The 24,374-nt window shown below is 36.6% G+C and overlaps 1 protein-coding gene across 10 annotated transcripts in view; it reads left to right on the top strand.

Moving 5' to 3' along the window:
- The first annotated feature begins 3,835 nt into the window (after positions 1-3,835).
- Positions 3,836-24,374, top strand: part of HERC4 (HECT and RLD domain containing E3 ubiquitin protein ligase 4) — a 141,106-nt gene continuing 120,567 nt past the window's right edge. For 6 of the 10 annotated variants that reach the window (XR_011495375.1, XM_070488731.1, XM_014861830.3 and 3 more), the window contains exons 1-3: positions 3,865-4,208; positions 5,480-5,510; positions 5,991-6,295. Coding sequence is in view for 7 of the 10 variants with exons in the window: in XM_070488731.1 (XP_070344832.1) it covers positions 6,070-6,295 (226 nt within the window). In the remaining 3 variants the exon portion in view is untranslated. Of the gene's footprint in view, positions 4,209-5,479; positions 5,511-5,990; positions 6,296-24,374 lie in introns of all 10 variants that reach the window. The other 4 variants (XM_070488752.1, XM_070488748.1, XM_014861832.3 and 1 more) reach the window with 3 other exon arrangements.

The raw sequence follows: 24,374 nt of genomic DNA, 5'->3' as shown, positions 1-24,374 counted from the left end.
CTACCCCTTGTTTGTTTGCTTAGTACTTATTACAATTTGAAATACTTTTATTTGCCTGCCTACTTGTTTTTTTCCTATCTCTACTACTAGAATTGGGAAGGCAGAACAGAATAGGTGTTCACTAAAAATGTGTTGAAGCATCTTGTAAAAGATCTGACTGCCTTGTGTACATTTCAAGCTGAAGTCATAACGCTACATTAAAGACCAAGGAGAAGAAATGACCATAGAGCCTGTAGGAAGCCAAGAAAAGAGAAGAACTCTCCAGATGGAGGGACTCACTGAGGGACTGAAGAAAATGTGGTTGTGCAATTGCTTCACTGAAGGCTCTAACCTTGGAAAGCAGGAGTGCGTAAAAGGACTAGAAGTGTTTTTTCCAGTTGTCCATTCAAGGTGGAATCTATGATTTGGTGGCAATTGGTGACAAATTCTTTTGGACAATACCATCTTGTCCTTTAAAAGTTAACAATAAAGAGATTAACCTTGCCACACATCCCATTTTCCTGTTGTTGGAACTTCAGTTGTTTTTAAGTTTTGCTATTGGAAATAACATCACAATAAAAATCTTTGTATATGACTTTATTTGCCTGCCTCTTTGTTTTTATCTATCTCTCCTACAAGAATTTGGAGAGTGGCACATAGTAGGCGCTCAATAAACATTTGTCAAATGCATCTTTTATTTCCTTAGGACCCAGTCCAGAAGTCATATAACACGGGTAAATAGTTTAGTGTAATGTCTTACAATAAATATTGCTATTATTATGAACTATTGTTAAGTGAAGTTCACTGGCTCTTGAAACACATTTCCAAATTTATTTATAAAAAGGTTGTGATAGTTTACAGTGCTGCCAGCACCATTAACTAATTAATTCAATGAATAATTTTTGAGTGCATGCTGTAGGCCAGGAACTGTTCAAGATATTGGGGAATAGAGCACTGAGCAAAACAGACAAAATCCCAGCCTTTATGGAGTTTTCATTCTAGTGGAGGAGACAAATAGTTATCTCTCTATCTATATAATACATATTTATTGTATATAATTGGTCATCTATTTTTATCTACATATGGCATATGCAATATAATAAATATAATATTATACATTTAGGTATTATACCATAAAATATCAGGTAGTGATAATGGTTATGAAAGAAAATGAAGCAGAATAAGATTACAGAGAGTGAGTGGGTGGTTTTTTGGATAGGGTGGTCAGGGAAGACTGGTGAGGTGACATGAGGAGAGACTTGAATGAAGTGAGGTGAGGTCCAGCACAAGCAGTATGGCCGGATGGAAGGGAGCAAGGGGAAGAGTGGAACAGAATGAATACCTGTTTTAGTGGCCTCTCAACAGTCTGAGCGTAATCTTTTTTAAATGAAAATAACACAATACGTAAAAAATATTTTACTTTTGTTCTAAATTAAAATTGTATCATCATTGGTGATATGGACTGTTTTCACAAATGTTCTTTTGTGACGTATTGCAGGAGAGATAATATTAGTAATATTAAAAGCTCACATTTATGAGACACTGACATGTATAAGGCACTGTACGCGTCATCTAAGTCCTCACAACAACCCAGTGAGATATGGATTATTAACACCCCTCATTTATAGAAACTGTGACTGAGAAGTAATTTTCTGTAAAACAGACTATTAGTAAGTGTCTGTAGGTGTCTTTGGCAGGATAGAAGGACAGAGGTTTGAGGTAGCCTCTAGGTTCAGGCTCTGAATGCAGACAAACCAGCACTAGAGGTCACACTCCTCATCAATATCTCACGCTGCTTTTCTACAACAAATTTACATTATCCCAATAACCCTTTGATCCTAGACTTGTCTCAGATTAAAGATAATCACAGACTATTTTCTAAGATCTTGCACTTTAGTTTCATAGGTTTATAAGGTTAAAAGGAACATCTAGAAATGTCCATTCCACTTTCTACAAGCAAGACCTATCTTTAAAAATATTCCAGGGAGAGATGCATCCATTTGGCAGAGACAGCTGTCCACCAATTCAGGCTTTCTCTTTGATAGCATAAAGTACTACCTGGGAACTCAGACAGGGATTGTGTTTTCCAGGCCCCTTGCATCTAGGTGTGCAGTTCTTGCTAATGTTCTATGTGTGGAAGCGATATGTGGCACCTCCAATCAAGGGTTTTAAGAAGTTTCCCATGGTCGCATTTCACCAGGTTCCTGGAAATCAGTTTCATTCATTAGGAACACCCAAATGGACTGTTAAAAAGGTAAAAAATACACTTCTATTATGTTAAGCCACTCATATTTTACTGTTGGTTACAGCAAGCACATATCTTAAAGATCCCAAATCCCATAACTTTCCCTTTAATCATATATTCTGAGGCATCAAGTCCTTAACGTCAAAAGACAACAAAAGTCCTACAAGGGCAATGAAACTATCAAAATAAGAATAAAGTATGTTCTGTGGTCATTCCCACCACTCCCAATATTGAAATTATGCTTTCCTTGCTTAAGCACCTTGTCATTTTTACCGTAAATTTTGTAACATACTGTTGTAGGTTGAATTGGGTTCCTCAAAGAGAGATGTTGAAGTCCTAACCTCCAGTATCTGAGAATATGATCTTATTTGGAAACAGGGTCTTCGCAGATGTAATCCAGCTAAAAAGGGTCATAATGTATTAGGATGGGCCTTAATCCAATGACTAGAGTCCTTGTAAGAGGGAAACTTGGACACATAGGAGGGTTCACCATATGGAGATGGAAGCAGAGATGAGAGTGATGCATCTACAAGCCAAGGAATGCCAAGGATTGTAGCCACCACCAGAAACTTGGAGAGAAATACAGAAGAGATTCTCCATCTGAGAACCCAAGAGGGATCCAATCTTGCTGCCACTTTCAGACGTCTGGCCTCCATAACTGTGAGGCAATAAATTTCTGTTGTTTCAAGCCATCCAATTTGCAGTATTGTGTTATGACAGCCAGAGGAAACTAATACACATACTTACACACATTCTAGCACAGACACTCCCTAATCTGAAATATATTTTTCAATGAGATAAAGAAACATAGCTCATTGTGGAACGTCTTTCTAGGTTCTCAACATTTACCGCGAAGTCAGAGTTTCTAGCAAAGTCTAATATAACACTTCAAGAGTGCTTTGTTTCAAGTTTTCCTATTTTTCAAGAGATTGTGTTAAGAAGACTGGCCTAGGAAATCTGGACTTCATTTTTATGGAGCAGGGACTCCAGCCATACGCGTTATTTGATTTTCTCTGAATAAAGGAGGCCCTGCCATGTAAGTTTATCTTCCAGAGAGAGTGCAGAAAGTGATGGCAGCCATCACTCTATCAGGAGCCTGAACTGATGGTGCCGACATTTAATGCCAGTAGGTTCAGTCATCCCTATGAATATACCTGGCGTCCTAGGATTAGCTCCAGTTGAGCCTAAGGGATAAAATAAAAGGCGTCACTCGCCTTTACACACATATTTCTGATGTATTATTTACAAATTCTCCTTGGAAAAAGGTAAGATAAAATAATAAAGAGACCGGAACCTACGAGCAGAAAGACAACCAAACCAAAACACGAAGAGATTTCCTTCGCTAAAAGGCCCTTGTACACGCTAAAGCGTTGTTACAAGACACGCCGAATACCTCCGCTCTTCTTCGCAAACTCCAACTTCTGGATTTGGCATTTTCCTCTGAAAACAACGCACAGCGTCACACTGCGCAGGCGCCCGGGTCGGGGTTGGGGTGGGGGTGCGGGGGGTGCCCTGGGAGGATTCTGGCGCAGGCGCGTGGGCAGGGAAGTGAGCAAGCTGGCGCGCGTGCTCCGCGGTTCACTTCCGGCCCACCCTCCCCCTCCCCCGCGTAGGCACCTCCCCCTCTCCCTCTCCTACCCAGTCTTTCCCCCAGCTCTCCCCACCCTTCGTGCTCTCCGCCCCGCTCGCCTCCTGTCCTTCCCCGCCCGCTCCATCCGGGTCGCTGACGGCTGTTTCGGGACTGGACAGTGGTGGCGGCTGCTTTTCTCTGAGGAACCCGGTAAAGTTTCACAGGAGCCGGGGAGGGGAGCAGCGGAGCGGCGGAGCAGCGACACCGACGCCGGAGGAGCCGTGGTGTTCGCAGCCACTGTCTGAAGGAGGAGGGTCCAGGAGCTGGAGACCTGCCTCTACTGCCGCGGTGCCTCGCTCTCTGGGGAGGCGCCGCCCCCCGTCGGCCCGGGCTTCCCCTGCCTTGAGGAGCCGGGTCAGTCGTTGCCCCTGTGGGCTCGGGGGCGTGTGGCGGCGTTAGGGAGCGGGCAGGCCGGGCTGGGCGGGTACAGGCCGGCCTGGCGCAGGGTGCTTTCTCAGCGCTTCCTCGGGGTGGGGGGCGGGGACGAGGGCCGCGTCGGGGCTCCCTGGCCTGGGGGCTGGCGCGTCGCACCTCCCAGGGGAAGGGCCTCGCGGGCTGCGGTGCCAGCCTCGTCCGCCGGCCCCTGCGGCTGCGGCTTGCGGGCGGCTGCCGTGGTTGACTGGGCGGCCCGCGAGGTCGGCGTGCGGGCAGTTTCTCTCCCCGGCCGCCTGAGCTGATCTGAGTGCACGTTCGGGGAATGACGGGCAGAAACTGCTGCTCATTCCCCTACCTGTTGCTAGAGAGAGAACGAGAGAGAACGCCTTTCCCATTCCCCGTCTGGCTTTTTAAAGAAAAGGATTGAGCCCGGTGCGCTGAAATCGGGGGTATTTTCCCGTCCTCTCTTCTTTAAAGAATAAAGTGCAGGAAGACAATGCAGAACTCTCGGGAACTATGGAGTTCCGATGCCCCAAAAGAATGAAATCAAACTTCCCTTATTGGATGGGTCGTGGAATAGGACAGCTTCGGTACTTGCTACCCCGAACGTAGGAAAGTTGGGTTTTGAAACTTGTCGGGTTCTGGGTAAGGAATGTGGGTGGCTACAACGGGAATAAGCCTGACTTCCTGTAATTGTGTTATTTAGTAACGCGATGTGTTTAAAAATCTGTGTAGGTTTAGATAAAGTGGACTCTTTGTTTTTGTGTCTCTACAAGAGAAGAAATACTCAATGTACTGGAAGGTTCTACAGATTTCGCCACCAAACTATCAATGTCCCAGCCCCCATTCCTATTCTTGAAAAATCGTCAGTGCTGGGGTTATTTGCAGTTTTTTCCCGTCTTCAAATAATTGTCTCAGAAGTATAGGTAGATATAGATTGTCCGGGGGAAATATTTTTCAGTCACAGTTACCACTCGTAATAGAAAATGTTGAATTGGGGGGGAAATCTTGATATTTAGACTGCATCTTTCCTTTTGCGACTATTATAATAATGTATATTGATTTAGTTTTAAAATTAAATTAGTAATGAGGTCAGTGTTATTGTTTTGATTTGGAGGTGATTGTTTTAAGATCAAGGCTTGCCGAGAGGACCATAATTTTCTCTAGGCCTATTTGTAGGAATAATTGGAAGAGTCATTTAAATTGTGGGAAATTTAAAGTTTCCATTATTGATTTTATTTCCGTTACAGATAAGAGCTTCAGTTTTCAGTTGATGTGGAGGTAGGTATTAGAAGGTTTAATTATGCTGTGATTTGATGGAGATTGCAAGGTTTTATGATTCTGTAGTTGGCTAAATTTTTCACTGTCTATGTACTTGATTTTTGGGGCAGATGTCTTATTTCTTGCTCCCATTCAGGTTATTTAAAGCAAAAAGCAAAAAAAGAAAAAAAAAGATCATCAAGGTACTGACTGTTTCTATTAGATTAGTTTATCACAAGGTAACAAAAAGTCAAAACTAGTTAATATGTTTTAAATTTTGCAGAGAATCATGGAGAGTGATATATTTTGACTAAATGTTTCTATATGATATATTTTAAAAAATACAACTGATTGGTTTTTGAAACTGAATGATACTTATGTAGCGTATTATAAAATAGATTTTATTTACTATATAGTGATTATTGTAGCCTAGCGGTTGAAAGAGCAGTTATACATCATGTTTCCTTTAAAGTCATATTAACTTTTTTTCTATCTTCTTAGACATAGGGATATCTCCAACTTTCCAGTGTTTCAGAAGGGAGTTTTTTATTGAAACTGGAAGACCAAAAGAATTACAAACATGTTGTGCTGGGGAAATGCATCTTTTGGACAGCTAGGTTTGGGTGGAATTGATGAAGAAATTGTACTAGAACCCAGAAAAAGTGACTTTTTTATAAATAAAAAGGTCCGAGACGTAGGATGTGGACTCAGACATACTGTGTTTGTTCTGCATGATGGAACGGTGTACACTTGTGGATGTAATGATCTAGGACAGCTAGGTCATGAAAAATCCAGAAAGAAACCAGGTAAGTTGAAAATTTATTTATTTTTAGTAATGTTTCAAACTAGGAGTTAAATATATCCTTTACATTTACATGGTTCTATGTACTTTAATTATTTTGCGGTTTCTTTTTTAACTACTACTGTTGTAAACACTTATTATATGAAGCTTTGGTTTCAGAACATAATTGTGGTGATGCAGAACAATAGAGAAAACCAGCCTGCAGTGTATAGATCTTCTTTGGTACAGAGTAGATAGATAGAGAGTATAGAGTGTGTAGGTTCTCTTTTAATAAGCACTGTTCAGCCACCTTGGGCAGATTTTAAATGCATAATTTATTCTCTTGTTTTTCATACATCAGAAAGAAAAAAAAATTAAGGTGAACGCTTTTTACTTTGACTTACTTGCCTAAAATATATCTTAGTTCTATTTTTCTCCCTATTGTAGTATTTTAAATATGTAATTTTATTTGGCTTAATTTGAAATATCTGTTATTCCCCTAATCTTTTACTTTCAAGTAGCAGCACTAGCTATTAAAAGTTTTGTGACTGTGAGACATCCTGATTTTATAGTGGCCATATCAGCCAAATTTAAAATAATTTGTATGGTAATGTGAGAGTTTTGAGGAATTTGGTCACATTTCATCTTCTGTTTTCCTGGATACACATATTTTAAAGTCAAATATTTAGACACTTAGAAATATCGTTGTCATGTGAATTTTGCTTTTAATTATAACAAGAAATTAATTCTGAAGGTGGTAAATTCAGGTAAGACTGCGGCTGTACTGATTTACAGTTTCTTCTTTAACAGTAATGGCACTTAAGTATTTTCTGTGGCAGTTATTTTTCTTTACCACTTCATCATTTAAGTGGTTTCTATTGTTAGTCTGCTTTTGAGAGGTTACTATAGGTATAAAATATTAAGGCATTCAATTAAGGCATGTTGTTCATCTTTCATGTCACCTCACTACCATGCCAAACCTCACTTTTCTAACTTGTAAATGCTGTATAGTTTTCGTCCTTTCTATATTGTTAGGATTTTAGTCTCTTTTCTTCTGCTTTAATTTGTAATTTGATTTTTTTGAATGAATGGTAGTGATGCTTAATACAGTAGGTTTAATTATTGCAGAACTCAAGGTAAATGGCAGCTTTCTTGTACTCTCCCTCGCTAAGAGTATTTTATGGAATCGTGTTAGATTTTCATAATCTTAGGCCTTGAGGTTGTCATGTTGGTAGATGTGAATGATAATTTACCGATAGGTATTTGTTATCACTCCTTCAGAGACAGATGGATCCATTACTTTTTTTGCTTAGCTTGGAATGCTGCCTCAGGTTGAGATTTTCATGGTATTGAGGCTGTTCCTCTTCTAATACTTAACATGCCCCATAGAATAACTGCACATCTCTTTATCGCTTTAGTAATTTCTGAGAGGCTACTGGGCAAATAGAAAGTACGGAGACAGCACACAGAAATTGCCAATATAGTTACTGAAATTTACTCAGGTTTAAAATTTTTAAATGTTATTAAACACCTGTTCTGTGTCCAGGACAAGGGTAGACACTGTGCACTAATAGTATGATGATTATAGTGCCTGGAATAGCTTTTAACTCTATAGGGGAGATTCTGAGAAACTTAACTAGCCCTAAGAGGCTTCTTTGTGGTCATGTTGACATTGTGATGATTGCATTGTGACATTTATATCACCCTGTTGATTCATCCTAGAAGCATTATTTGATAATATAAAGTTGGGAGGGTGGGTTTACCGAACTTATAATACCTCTTTAGGGTGGCCAATAAGGCCAGGGTACATCACAGTCTATGGAATAGAAAAATGAAAGGCATGAACTTTGTCTTTGAAAAATTTAGAGCCTGGGTTGTAAGTTAAGGCATACATAAATGAAGTAACTGGAGAGAATTGAAATTTGACTTGACGTGCTATGTACTTTGAGACTAGGAAATTTAAATTTAATTCTACCCGATTAGGGTAGAATTAAAGAAAGAAAAAGAAAATGAAGTCTTAAAGTTTAATTCAATCATTAATGACATAAATAGCCAGAAAATAAATCTGGAACTGGAATAGCTTAGTTTTACAGGAGGGGATCCTGATCCTGAGAAAAGCTTTTTGTTACCAGAAGTCCAGGTTCAATGATATATTGAAGTGTATACCTTGGTTACAGAGGTAGGAGAAAGTAAGAATTCGAAAGGAGGTAATTGCTCTGATAGGGACTTCAAAAAATCAGTTTTGATTTAAGGTGTTTGGAAAATTTTAATAATGTTTTTAACTAAAATTATTTCCCTTTGCAATAATTCCTTAACGATTTAAATGTACTTCTTCCTCAACCCTTTTTTAAATTTGTGAGTTGGAGGACTGAATTAGAAGATAAGGAGTTCTTTTTAAATTGGTTTTAAAGTCTTCTGGTAATTGAGTAAGTCTGCTTGAATTTCTATGACCATGTAATAAACATAACTCACTTCATCAGATCTTTCAATTTATGTCATAAAGGAGGGAGCTAAGAATTGTTTTCTTATAGAGATTGGCTTTATAAGTATACTAAATATTCTATAATGAGGAGAGAAAGAGAAAGTTGGCCTCATTCATTAAGGACAAGCTGCTATTGAGAGACTTGATAACCTACTGGAGGACTTGGCCTTACAGTGTAGTAAATAGATTTGAGAGTTTTCCATTCTGGACGTTTTAGGAACCACATAGGAAAGTTTTGCTGATTTTCTTTATTATACCAAGAGTACAGATTATGTTCATCTCCCTTCTATTGGATATGTATACCCCTTGCTATCACTGGTATCTCTTTCTGAATTATTTCCAGAGAAGTGAATGTCTGTTTCACTTTCACTTTCATGTATGTGTTTTTCCTTTGTAAGAATTTTTTTAAACCTTTTTTTTAGCTAGTGGTTCTCAGTTTCTTAATTCACAGCTAACAGGGAAATGTATTTAATCTTCAATATGCTAGGCCAGTCCATTTAAGTAAAGTGTTAGTTTCATTTTTATGCTTCCTTCCAAATTCACTTCTGAAGGTTTTAAGATAACCTATGGAAAGTGTGCTTTTCTTAACAAGATCATTTACTCACTGTATATCCAATGATAGGTATAATTTGGTGACCGTAGTCCTAAATGTATGTTTTGCCCATCTATTTCCATTTGTTTCATGTTAGAAATAGTTCTAAACTATTTTATGACCATAATTTGTAAATAATCTGATACAGTTCTGTTAAAAATGACTGTTTTGATTGCTTTTTGTGGTTTACAAAGTGCTTTCAAATAGAGTATCTCATTTAATCCTCACAACAGTCTTGTTTGGTAGCTAAGGCAGATGAAGAAACTGAAGTTAAAACAGATTGAAACTAACAGTCAGTAGGATAGCGAATGTTGAGACCGCTCTAAATCCTTTGGTTTTACCTTTACCCCACAAAGTTTTTCCTCCTGCCTTATTTAGAAGGTAGTGTAATATTTATTCGCCTAGGAGGAAACTAATTTTCATCAGTAATGTAATTCTGCGGCTTAAAAATATCTCTTAAAAATTACTGTTTCATAATTGAGGTTATACAATGAAGATATCATGTTTTATCCATCCCCCCCCCCGCCCCCCATAAATTCAGAGAGAAGCCATTTTAGGAACCGTACAAGTAGACTGAGAGTTCTGTTTTCAAGATGTGATGTTGTACCAACACAAGCTAAAAATTCAAATATATGTATTTTATTCTTGAACCTCAGACGAACTTGATTAGCAAAGTCAGCAATAAAGTTTTGAATAGTATGATAAAATTTATTGTAGCTTATGCTCAGCTCTTCTACAGAAGATATAAAGATTATGAGCGTTCATTTCTCTTTCCTGTATCCCAAAAGTGTAATTTCTACTGTTGGGTCATTCTAATAAAAGCATTTTGGTCACATAGCAGTAATTTCTTGCTTGCCTTTTTTGTGTCTTAATTTTCTGACCCGCACTCTCTGTTCCTAAAACATAAATCTACAAATGAACTGCTTAAAATATAATTGAAATTTAAAAAGTACTGTAGGAAAATAAATGTATATATATATGGGAAATAAAATTTTCACTGAAGAGCAGATTAAAAATGCCATCTAACCCACAAATCCTCCATATTGAACTAAAGCATGTAATACCAAAGAAATTCATGATGTTTTATAACTCCTCATTTTCACAATACCTTTTAAGAAAGAGAAAGATGTGGATGATATGAAGACTTGAAAAAAGTAATTACTTGGGTCAGGAATGGAGGCTTGCTTTGGATGCTTTACTTTGAGAAAGGTTAGTGCCCAAGAATCACAGAGTCAAGGGTAGGGAAAAAAATCATGATGCAAACAGATGACTACTGTTAGAGAGATGTATAATAATACTTTACTTTGTGTAGGACCCTACATCTGAGGAATTTCAAGAGCATTACACAATAACTCATGGTTCCTTTCAAAATGCTTGTGACACAGTTTGCAAGAATTATCCTCATCTTAGGGGATAAATTTACGGAGAAATGGCAGCACAGTTGGTAAGTAACTTGTCAAAACAGCAGGTGACTGGTGAACAGCTATAAATTGAATCTGAAAATTTAAGTCTACCAGTCTCCTACTTATTCACTAAATTGTACTTATGTTTAGAATTATTTGCAGTAATATCTTCTGTTTGAAGCAGATCAAATACTAATGCACAGATTGTTTCTTTGCCATTCTGATTGATGGCCTATTGAAGTAAATAATTATTTTACCAAGATGCTTGCATTATGATACCACCTTGCTACTTAATTATAACTTTGTGTGGTAAGCAGAATATTTTAAAAAATTAACAAAAACTTACTGTAGTAACACCCAGTCTCTTCTCTTTCCTTTGTTATATATCATATTCGATATCCCTTTGTTGTCTAATGCTATGCTGTGCTACTCTCCAAGGTCCAGAGTAACTGCCAGGCACAACTGATTTGGTGGCTAACATTGGAACTTGGATTAGTTATGTTGTATCAGTCTGCCATGTGTCTCTGTAGGATGCATTGGTTTGGTGAATGCTTTATAAAATCTTTAACCTGTGTAGAAGACTAATTGCAGTAGATGCCTAATCTGAGCATATTAACAGAGCCTTCTTTAAAGGAATTGGAACCAATGATTTTCTCTTTGTGTTTGGTATTTTAGTGTTTTTATCTGATTAGAAGTAAGCCATGTACTTTCCTTGAAAGAATAGGAGTCCGGTAGATTTTAGTTCCACAGTTTGAGCAGTTATTAAGGATTTTTGTTGCAGGTGACAGCCTAGGTGCTCTAGTTTCCATCATCTCCTTAGTAAGTATTCTTAGGGTTCCATGTTCCCTATATGTCATGCAAATGTAGCACTGTTGAAGCTCATTTCTTAGAAACTTTTTAAAATTGCTTTGAAGAAATGTCTCACTTCATAGATATTTAGTTTTCTTATTTCTTAGGCTATAAAGCTTATCAGGTACTTGGGATATATATTAAGGAAAACCCAATGGAGGAAATTTATTCAGACATTGTTACAAGGGTTTCTTTGGGCTAGGATTATGTTAGTGAGTAGAAAAGTGGGAAGCGTTAACGAAGAAACCAAATTAAAGAACCTATGGTTTATCTCTTTTCAGCTTCTATGGATTATTTTCACGCTGATGGAATTAAAAGGGCAATAATTATTTTTATATCTTAATGAATTATGATAGTTACTTTACATGCAAGAAAAACCTGTGCTGTGTAGAATTGTGTTACTGGAGTTATTTTTGTTAAAAGGGAAATTTCTTATATTTTGGTGGCCCAGTCTTTAAACTGTATAATTTTTTTTACCTGGAATTACTCTTTTTTCTTCAGCTCTAGCATGGCAGAATTTTAGGTTAGCTTTTCTTGGCTGTAAAGAAAACATTCTACAATTCTTTAGTAATGTGTTTTTTACATTATTTTAAAATATCCTGATTATTTCTTTATTAATATCTAAGTTTAGTCTCATTTTATTCCTTTGCTAGGTGTTACAGTATTCTGAAATAACACATTTTTAGTTTTTTATAGTTTTTTCTAATTATAAATGTATTACATATTCTTGATAGAGAATTTGAGATATAGGAAAGTAAAAATCAACCATAATGCCATCATACATAGACAAATACTGTTGTCATTTGGCACTTTTTCTATTTTAATATATTGTTTCCGATTACAAAGTGGAAGTATGTTCTTATATCTCAACTTTTTTTTTCAGTAATAGTTGAATAATAATTTAGTATGTATTTCTCCCATGTTTTAAAATATTTTTTAGGGATATCACTAATGATAATTTAACATTTCAAATTTAAATATACCAAGATTTACTTGTGTTCTCCTACTTTTTGGAATTTATTTCCGGTTTTTGTTATAAGTAGTGCTACCGTGAACATATACATCAATTTAGTCTTTATTTGTATCTCTGTTTATTTCTGTAGGAAAAAGAACATCTTTAGTTGTAGCAAATCTAGAAGGAACGATAACAATTTATTTTTAAAATTTTAAGCACAGCTGTGCTGCACTTTATAAATTTGATAAGCTTATAAGAAGATACTTGTAAATGAAAGTTTTTAAAATGTATTCGTTTGAGAAGCTTTTGAGTATTATGTAATGGGTGTCATTTAAAAATCTAGAAGGGAAGATAAAACAAGTACACAAGTAAATAGAAATACATATAAAATGTGCTAAGAGTTATAAGATGCATAAGCAGTACTGTGTAGTAATGAATAGTGTAGCCATTTGGGATGGAGTAGATTGTAGGTGAGTTTCTATAGGGAAGATAGCGTATAGACTGGAAGGATATATAGTATTTCAAGGAGGAAAGAATGAAGAGTGCTTTATAGGTAGAGCAGCTCAAATTGCGATAGGCAGTTTTGAGGCTTATTAAGGGAATAGTAGTCCAGTTAACTGAAATGTCTGAGAATGGTGAGCAGTTTTAGATAGGTAAAATTGAGGTCAGATTATAGAATTAATCAAATTAGGGAGCTTAAATTTAATTTGGTGGATATCCACTGATAGTGTGTAACGGAAATTATCACATTTCTGTATAGGAGGAGAGAAAATTTGGACGTAAAGAAATTAGTTAGGCTGTAATTGGAGTCCTTTAAAACAAGAAGGAAGCAAGTAGATCAAGGAGAGATTAGGGAGGCGGGAAAAATGGACAGGCTTTGGTAACCAGATGGAAGTGAACGGTAATTGTAGGTGCCAGGTATGATTCTAGGTTGAATCACTAATTAATAAAAATAGAGAATCTGGCAAGAGGAGGAATGTTTATTTTTTGTTTTAGGAGGAGAGAGAAAAGATTTGGTGAGGTGAATTTTGTTTTGAACTTGGTAACAGTATTCATTGATCAGTAAGAAATTCAGTACTGTAAGTGAGAAGAAAGATCAGGGTTAAAGGCATAAAATGTTTTATTTCCAGTTTTTTATCTTCAGTTCAAAGTAGGCTAACATTCCAACTGTAAATTCTTTCCTGGTTCCAACCTATCAAGTGATTAATAATCCGTTAACAATACTTAATTTTGTGCTTTTGGGAGACTATTTAAAGTACTTGGTGATATAACTTCTTTGTAAATTTAAGGTAACCTAAATCATTGCGTGCTCTACTTCATCTGTTTTGTAAACTTGAATTTTTATGTATAGGTAAAATTAAAACATTTATTTGCTAGGTACCATCTGATAGCCTGCTCATTTGAATTTTATTAATAGGTTCATTTGCTTATTCTTGCTTAACTGATGCAAACCTATTAGTTAATTAAATCTGACTTTGTGACTTCTTTGCAGATTTTACAGAAACAAAGCTTTTGAAGTCCCAAGATGCAATTACATAGAAGTTGCTTTTGGTTCCACTAATCTCTGAAATAATTGTAACTATAAATTGTATCTGTGCTGACATATAGGCAAGGATCCCTGGGAAATCTGCCCTCTGAGATGATGCTGTTGTTTCGGGAAAGGGTAATGGGAGTAGGGAAGGAACAGGGTAATGCTAAAAGAAACCCTAAGGAGCAGAATTAGGAGCATTTGAACACAGTTGGAGGAAGGTCTAACTGCTTTACCTATGTTATTTGAAGAAGTTTGTGATCTTCTTAGTGTGGCATGATGAGAGTAAAGTAGATTTTAGATTACGTCCCACAATTGATCCCATGTATTTATCAGTCAGCACAGGTATACTTTCTGATTTCTGATCCAAGTATTGCTCAGCAATAGATTTTGTAACTAGGCTTTCTAACAGGAGTGAACTTCATGGACCTACACTTGTCTTCTGGAGAGTAATTAGGTAAAAGTCTGACACTTAGGTGTTACCTGTACCTGAACACAGATCTATTTCTACACTCACTTGGGGAGTTGAGTAAGCCTCTGAAACTGGGAATAAGGGGAAAAGGGAACACGTAGAAGTTGATATGACAATGTAAAGAGAGAAGGAAGATACAAACTTCATAATTGGAGACAAATTTAATAATGAGAATATTATTTAGAATATATTACTTAGCTACTAAATTGCTAATATAAATAATAATGGTAACCACCATTATGTGCCAGGCACTGTGCCAGATCCTTTATTAATTATCCAAAAGTCTTAAAACAACCCTGCACAGTACTTAATAGCTCAGTTTTATAGGTGAGGGAAATACAACGTCAGGAGTTTAAATAACTTGCCCAAAGTCAAAATTAAAATGTTGTGGAGGGGCCAGCCCTGTGGCTGAGTGATTAAGTTTGTGTGCTCCGCTTCAGCAGCCCAGGGTTTCACCATTTCGGATCCTGGATGCGGACATGGCACTGCTCATCAAGCCATGCTGAGGCAGCATCCCACATGCCACAACTAGAAGGATGCACAACTAAAAATATACAACTATATACTGGGGGGGCTTTGGGGAGAAAAGGAGAAAAAAAAAGTTGTGGAAACAAGAACCAATTAGATGTCAACAGTAAAATAAAAGACACCATTTATAATAGTAAGAAAAAGATAAAGTGACCCAGGAGTAACCTAAGAAATGTGCAAGACTTATATGAAGACTTGAAAGCACTTCTGAAGGTCACAAAAAACTTGAATAATGGAAAATACATTTGTGGATAGGAATACTCAACCTACATAAACCTGTCACTTTTCTCTAAAATTAGTCAATTTAATCTGATTCTAATAAAAATACCAAATGTTTTTTTGGTGGGGGTGCCGCGGGGAACTAGACAAATGGTTTCTCTAGTTCACGTAGGAAAAATAAACCAAAGTAGCCAGGAAAACTCTGAAAAATAAAGAGCAGAAATATATATAGTAGATATTGACATATTTTAATTTTAAAGCCTTAATTGTTAAAACTACCTCACAAATGGACACATTAAACCAATAAAACAGAAGCCCAGGCATAGACCCATATCACCAAGTGGGGGCTGTTAAATAAATATCTTGGAATAAGTAGGAGCATCATGTAGGGAATAAAAAAGTTGGATTAATACCTCACTCGATGTATATATTTGGGTAAATTCCAAATGAGTCAAATATTTAAATGTAAAGACTGTAATGATAATTAGGCTCAAAGAAAACATGGGCAAATTTGTGTATTATTTTGGAGCCAGGAAAGCCTTTCTAACTGAATTGTGAAGAGGTATAGAAAAGAAACTACACGAAAGTAAAAATAATTTTGTTAGGTGGAAATCCCTGTAAACAGTTAAAAGACAAGTGGGAACATATTTATGACTCATGCTATAATCAGAATGCTAATCTCCCAGATATATATATCACTCCTAGAAATTGAAGATGTAAAGAGAAAATAATCCATTAGCAAAAAGGGCAAAGGATATGAACAGGTAATTCAGAGAGAAGGAAATAGAAATGGCTATTAAATGAATTACTACTCTTCAACCTCATCCATATTAAAAGAAATGCAGAAGACTGACTACACTGTGGGACCATTTTTTCACATACCAAGTTAACAAAAATCCTTAAGTTTGACAATATACTCTGTATGGTGAGGCTGTCAGTAAACAAGTTTTCATAGGTTATTAGTGTAAGTTGATAAACTCTTAAGAGAGTATTTTGCCAGCGTATGTCAGAATTACAAATGTACATACCGTTTCTCCAAGAGGTCCGAGAATATAGCTCTTGCTCTGATAGCTACATTTTTACATGTACAAAATGATATATTACTGGAACATTGTTTATAATAGCAAAACATTAGAAATAACTTTATGACTGTCTGTTGGGAACTGGTAAGATAAATTATGGTCCATTCAATCAATGTAATAATGCTGTGCAGTTGTGAAAAGAATAAACGGGTTCTTTGTGTACTAATAGGGAAAGCTCTCTAAGATACATTAAGTAAAAAGAACAAGGTGTAGAACATTGTATAGAAAGCTACATTTGTGGTAAAGAAAATATATATATATATAATGTATATACACACACACTTGTATTTGCTTATAGATACATAAAAACCCTGGAAGGATACATAAAACTAATAACAGTAGCTAGTTTGGTGCGGAGGTAGGATAAGGGGTGAGAGCTAGGTTGGTGGAGGACTTGCATGATACACACGGATTTTTCACTGCATACCTTTTTTTTTGAATGAACAATATAAGCATGTTATCTATGAAATATTTTTTTAAAGAACGATAGGCTCTGGAATTAGAGTGCTTGGATACAAATCCTGGCGCTGTTACTTCTTAGCTGTGTTATCTTGGGCACATTACTTAGCCTCTCTGTGCTTAAGTGTCCTCTTCTGTAAAATTACAGTAATCATGCCAAACTCTTAGGTTGGTTGTGAGGATTAAGTGAGATAACACATGAAGTGCAAAGAACAATGCCTGGCATGTGGTGAGTGCTCAATAAATGTTTGCTTAAGAGAAAAAAGCTGTTAATATTAGAGTGGGAATTTAATTTTAGGTCTGTTTATACTCTTTGGGTAATATGCTGTTTCCATATTTGCCTCAGATAGACGATACATATCTTTTCATTTTCAGCTGAAGTTCAGGCATTTATTCAGCAAATGAGTGTCTTCCTACTATGTCCCAGACATTGTGCTAAGCATGAAAGTACCTCTTTACCTTTAGTCTTCAATTACCTTGTTGGAGCTTATGCCAGCAATTTCCAAAATTATGCCAAAATTTCAAAAAATATTGAAGCAAGACATAAAATTAATTGGATTCCTTTACATCAGACTTTAAAGATATAATGATATAGAAAAATGAAAGAATTAAATATGCCTTTTTTGTTCCTGAGAAGCATATAAATGATGGAAGTTAGATTCATCCTTTATTTTCAAAAGTTTATTTGATGATGAATAATTAGAAGATGTCTTAGTCCATTCAGGCTGCTGTAACAAAATGATTATAGTCTGGGTGGCTTAAACAACAAACGTATATTTATCATGGTTCTTGAGGCTGGGGAGTCACAAGATCAAGGTGCTAACAGATTTGGTGTCTGGTGGGGACCCACTTCCTGGTTCATAAATGGCCATCTTCTCGCTGTGTCCTCACATGGCAGAAGGAGTGAGGGAGCTCTCTGGACAAGGACACTAATATCATTCACGAGGGCTCTACTCTCGTGACTTAATCACCTCCCAAAGGCCCCACCTCCTGATACCATCACATTGAGGGGTTTAGGATTTTCAACATATGAATTTGGGGGGTACACATTCAGTCTGTAACAGAAGGTATAGTTTGTGTACTGATATTTTGAAGAACATAGACACTTGAATAAATTCTGCTTATTCACACTTTTAAACTCTGTCCCTCTCAAAATGATAAGCTGACCTTTAAATTTAAATAAATGCATTCTGTTGCACTTTTCTATTTTTATTTTGCATTTTTGCTTATTTTAACACCAGTGTGCCTAAATTTACTTCCTTAGTGCATAAATATGCTGTTAATAAACAGGGCATTCACTGTTTATATGGTGCTTGACTATGGCAGAAATTTAAAGACAAATAACATATTTTTGAGGTTATAAAACTGATAAAATGTGGAGAACAAAACAAAGAACATTTTAAATGGAAACCATTGTGCTCTAAGTTAGCTGTCTCCATCTCTCTACAACAAACTGCAACAACAACTAGGAGTTACTTGTTTATTCATGCTTCTTGAATTCACTTAGGTTCAAACCCTAGATTCACCTTAGGGTCTGCTTCCGAGTCTGGAGCACCAATATTGACTCAATTGCTAAATCTTATTGATTCTTTTCTCAGTAACTCTCCTGTTCTGTCTTTTCATTTCCTTTGCAAATAACAAAACATGTAACCTTGAGCTAGTTACTTTAAACTCTTGGGCTGTTAGTTTCCTCCTATCTCAATCTAAAATTGTTTTTCTTCTAGTTAGCCCATTGCTGGTCTATGCAAAAACTGTGGCAGTAGTTTTCTAACTGATCTCCCTGCTCCATTCCATCCTTTTTATTAATTCCAGGTTAATATTTATAAGGCATATTTCCATTTCTGTCTCTTGAATGTTGCCCAGCTGAAGTACCATCTCCTACATCTTCCTGGTCACTCTTGTAAGAACTCAAGTCACATGTTTTGTACAGTACCAAGCACAGTTACCTGACATTCAGTAAATTAATAAGTTGCATTGCTGTCTTCTTATTATATATAATTGGATAAAAATCTTCTCTACCACGTCAGCTCCTGGAGGTTAGAAACCTTGTCTTATACATCTTTATCACTATAGTGACAACACAGTGGTACACACAGAAGGAACATGGGGTTTGTTGAATGAACACATGATCAATGTATTTTATTGGATGTGCCGTAGGAAGGGAAGAAAGTTATAGGTAGTTTCTTGTTTTAATGTGTCTGATGGCTGTCAGCCATGTTATAAACCAAAATTTTTAAGTCTAAAACTGTTCTAAGAATGTACATGTTGGATATGGTATGGTAAAGTTGGTGCAGCCATAAGAGGAAACAAGATTGAGGCTTGGAAGAAGTTAATTATACTCAGGGGTCCCAGAGAGAGGGGAGGTCACCTCATGCTGTCCTAGGCCACAGGAGAAGACACAACGGCAGTCAGAAGGCAGAAGACAATCACAGGGGAGTTCTTAGGTCATGGCCTTTATTGGAGTTTCCCTGGGAAAGGCAAGGCTGGGCAGAAAACAGTTTAGGATTGACTAGTTTGCTTAATTCCTCCAGGCTTTGGCCTATAGGGTTGGTTTCTAGTTTCCTGGTACCTGGCCCTGGGATGATTGAGGGTGGGGGAAATACTGGCTTGGTGTGTGAGGGTTAGATAAGGAAATAGTTGGTGGTATCAACTCTGGATTGGTTGGTTTACATTTGAAAGGCATGCTGGTAGGCAAGTTGTTATCGTTAGGAATTAGCCCTGGGAGGGGCCCTCTCTTCTGGGGTCTGTAAGGGCCACCATCCCCCCCATCCCCCCAATGGCAGAGCATCAAGAATACAGAAAAGAGGAAAATATAGTTAATATAATTGGCCCTGTGTTGAATGGATGCCAGATATACTAATAATCTAAGAAAACAAAAAACAAGAACTCTAGTCGTATATTCTGAGGGTTCGTTCTTGCTTGTCTTAAAAAGAAATTGAAGTAAAGGCAGCTATTTGACTGATATTTTATTTGTGTTAGTCTTTATTTCAACTTTACTTCTCCTTTCCTCTTCAAAGCAATTAATTTCAACACTTCCTAGACATCCAAAAAGGACTTTTCTAAAGAAAAAATATTGTAAAGCCCTAAGTATTTATAAAATTTTAAGTGTATTTTGAAAATAAATTGTAAAACATAACCTTATTTAAATAATATTAACAGAAGGATAGCAGTTCATAAATAGGGAAATGTTTAGGTCTTAGTGCTTTTATCTGTGAAGTGTAGGGATGATGGTACATCTGCCTCATGGTGTTATGAGGATTAAATGAGATTAAATAAAGTGCTTAGAAGCACAGTGCCAGGCACATAATAAGCTGTTTGTGTGTTAATAGCATACCTGTATGTAGATAGAATGCATAAAAGGGGTGCAATCTTGTAATCATAATCCATTATAAAGAACTTTTTGATCTAATCAGTTAAATCTCCATATAAACCTTATTTTATTGTGGGCTATCAACTAAGACATGTAAGTTGCTTTATATTAACTTTAGATTTTGTCAAAGAACTCATTAAAATGTTTTTGTGGGCCAGCCTCGTGGCCAAGTGGTTAAGTTTGTGTGCTCTGCTTTGGCAGCCCAGGGTTTGCAGGTTTGGATCCAGGTGTGGACCTTCACACTGCTCATCAGGCCATGCTGTGGTGGCATCCCACATAGGAGAACTAGAATGTCTTACAACTAGGATATACAACTATGTGCTGGGGCTTTGGGGAGGAGGAAAAAAAAAAAGATTGGCAACAGATGTTAGTTCAGGGCCAATCTTCCTCACCCCCCAAAAAATGTTTTTGTGGTGGATTGTGGCATTCCACATTCTTATTAGTAATTTTGGGTAATAATTTTAGAGAATAAACATTTTCCTTTAATTTTTTTTTTGGGGGGGAAGATTGGCCCTGAGCTAACATCTCTTGCCAATCCTCCTCTTTTTACTTGAGGAAGATTGTCACTGAGCTAACATCTGTGCCAGTCTTCCTCTATTTTATGTGGGGTGCTGTCACAGCATGGCTTGGTAAGTAGTGCTAGGTCCACACTTGGGATCCACACCTGCGAACCCTGGGTTTGCACCAAAGTGAAGTGTGCGAACTTAACCATTATGCCACCAGGCCAGCCCCTTAATTTAATTTTTTGATGTTTTTGCTTGCTTCCTTTTTTTTTTTTTTTGAGGAAGATTAGCCCTCAGCTAACTACTGCCAATTCTCCTCTTTTTCCTGAGAAAGACTGGCCCTGAGCTAACATCCATGCCCATCTTCCTCTGCTTTATACATGGGACGCCTACCACAGCATGGCTTTTTGCCAAGCAGTGCTATGTCCTCACCTGGGATCCAAACCAAAGTGGAATGTGTGAGCTTAACCGCTGCACCACCGGGCCGGCCCCCTTAGCTTTATTTCTTTAAATCTTAATTTGCTTTCTATTTTATGATAATCATTATATGCATTATATTAGAGATTCTTTAAAAAGTGTCAATAAACAATAATTTCACTTGAGGAATAGGAAAGTATGTGCCTCGAGTGAAATAGCTTTTTTATTATTTATCTTTTTTTTAAGCTTGGCACCTGAGCTAACATCTGTTGCCAGTCTTTTTTTTCTCTTCTTCTTCTTCTCCCCAAAGTCCCCCAGTACGTAGTTGTATATTCTAGTTGTAGGTCCTTCTGGTCGTGATATGTGTGACGCTGCGTCAGCATGGCCTGATGAGTGGTGCTAGGTGTGTGCCCAGGATCCGAACCAGTGAAACCCCAGGCTGCTGAAGCAGAATGCGTGAACTTAACCACTTGGCCATAGGGCCGGCCCCTTATTATTTATCTTTGTAACAAGGTTAGCAGTATAATTAAAGAAAAAAAAAAAAAAGCATTCTGAATTATTTATTGGTGCTATTCAGCAATCCCATGTGATTGATTTCTTTATCTTTAAAAAGTCATAATCATAAAATGCATCAACTACACATTCGGTTGTTTAATTAAACAAAGAACCATAAGAAGAAAAAAAACACTTGTAACCAATGTTAATAATTTTATTATTTATTTTCTCAGTCTTTTCTCCACATATATATTGGGGCTGTGTGTTTAAAAATATATTTGTTTTTAAACAAGAATGGAGTTATAACACCTTTTTAATTTCATAATATAGTATCTTGTGAACTTTAAATTTTTAGAGATGGATTTTAAGTGCATGTTGCATTGCTCGAATTAGAGTTTCCAGTTATTCAGAGAGAAGGGAAGAGGAAACCGGTATTTATAGCAACTAGGGAGACATGGTAGGACAGAGGATTTTGAAACAAGCTCTGGCAGAATTAAACATTTACTAAGGAATTGAAATGGTTCCTCTTTAAATTAGCTATTTAACAGTGTGTTTCTTCTCACCTCAGTTTTGTGATTGTTACCAACATGGCTGTGCTTGTTGCTATTTATAAAGTATTGTTTCTTAGGTCTTGATAACTTGAACATAAAACATCAAAGATTTTTTGTTCTCTATATAAAACATTGATAGTTTAAACTTTGTTGGAATTCAGTTTCTTTTTAAATTAAAAATACATGTAGGGCTTCATTAAACTCATAGACCATCTTAAGAGTTAAGATTGTGGACTTGAATCATGCTTGGTAATTGTACTTTTATACCAGATAGTCCTAGGTTTATGAATGAATTGTGTTTTTAAAAACTTTTAATTTTTCTTTGCTTATGGAAGTATTGTTAGATATCATAAGTAGGTTTTCAAACCAGTCTTCTTTAAAAACACATTTACCCAGATATATATTCCATCAATAATTATATTTAACTGACCTTTGTGATGTTTCATAGAAAAATTCATTTGAGTTTTAAATTTGGATGTCAGAAGTTTATCTCCACCCTTCACCTATCCTGGCTTGTTTAACTCTCTTGCTTTGTCAGTTCCAGAAAGGTTAGGATCGATGTTTGTGGGCAGTATTTAACTTAACTGTGTGTCACATTTTATTTTTTTATTTTTTTTAAAGATTTTATTTTTCCTTCTCCCGAAAGCCCCCCAGTACATAGTTGTATATTTTTAGTTGTGGGCCCTTCTAGTTGTGGCATGTGGGACGCCGCGTCAGCATGGCTTGTTGAGTGGTGCTAGGTCCGTGCCCAGGATCCGAACCAGTGAAACCCTGGGCCACCAAAGTGGAGTGCATGAACTTAACGGCTCAGCCAAGGGGCTGGCCCCCTGTATGTCACATTTTAAAGCTAAACGATACCGACTATAGACTCTGTTTCCTAGGTAAGAAAATCTATCATGCCAGGCTGGTTATTTTGCCAGTGTTTTGATTTCAGGAAACAAAGGACATTTGTTCCTGTGGGGTTCAGGGTCATTTATAAATTGGGGACTTCTTATACCCTAAAAAAAAATCTCTTTTGGGGCTGGCCCAGTGGCGTAGTGATTAAGTTTGCAAACTCCACTTTGGTGGCCCAGGATTCGTGGGTTTGCATCATTGGTGGGGACTTAGAACTGCCTGTCTGGCCATGCTGTCGTGGCATCCTGCGTAAAATAGAGGAAGATTGACATGGATGTTAGCTCAGTGACAATCTTCCTCAAGCAACAAGAGGAAGATTGGCAACAGATTTTAGCTGAGGGCCAATTTTCCTCACCAAAAAAATTAAATAAATAAAAAATAACCCCTTTTTTCTGATTACTTGAGTAATACATGTACTTTATTTCTTTTTCAGAGTTATAGAAATGTGTGATTTAAAAAATGGAAGCCACTTTTTTCCCTACATCTTAAAGATGACTACTATGATTTATTTATATTTTCATATCTTTTATACCTATATTAAAATACATAATTCTATACACATATACATAAAATTCTCTGGTTTGCGTTTTCATTTAATTTATTTCTATCTTGTCATGTTACTATATGGACATTCTTTTTAATAGAAGCATCAATTTCTATTACATGGATATTCCATAATTTATCTACCTATTACTGGAAATCAGGTTATTTCCTCTTGTTCTTTTTCCCGATTACAAACTGTGAGTCAGTAAACATCATTTTATAATACATAATAAATTTCTAAAAGGAAGATTTCTGGGTTAGAAGGCATGCATGTTTAGAATTGTAATACATATTGCCAACTTGCTCTCTAAAAGGTGTTTTTTTGCCTTCTGTTTTGAAGATTGTTTATAAAAATATCTTGTGCCAATTTTGTGTAAATGTTTTTTTGCCCTTTTTTTAACCCTTTGGCATGGAAATAATGTAATTATGAAATAGAAACTTGTAAATTTCAAAATCAAGCTTATCTATGATTGAATTATTCAGAATAAGTTATTTGTTTCTGTGTCTAGCCTTTAAAACATAGATGGTAATACTTAGCTAACTTGACAGGCATGTTTTGAACCTGAAAATATTTATTCAAGTGTATAAATTTTTTTGCTGGGGCTGCCATTACGAAGTACCACAAACTGGGTGGGTTAAATAACAGAAATGTGTTATAGCATAGCTCTGGAGGCTAGAAATCCAAGATCAGATGTCAGCAGGGTTGCTTCCTTCTAAAGGCTAAGAAGAAAGGATCTGTTCCAGGCCTCTCTCTTAGCTTCT

Source organism: Equus asinus, chromosome 2 (assembly GCF_041296235.1).
Source record: "Equus asinus isolate D_3611 breed Donkey chromosome 2, EquAss-T2T_v2, whole genome shotgun sequence".
NCBI lineage: Eukaryota > Metazoa > Chordata > Mammalia > Perissodactyla > Equidae > Equus > Equus asinus.
Note: the sequence above shows the minus strand (reverse complement) of the source record. Positions and strands in the feature narration are given on the sequence as shown.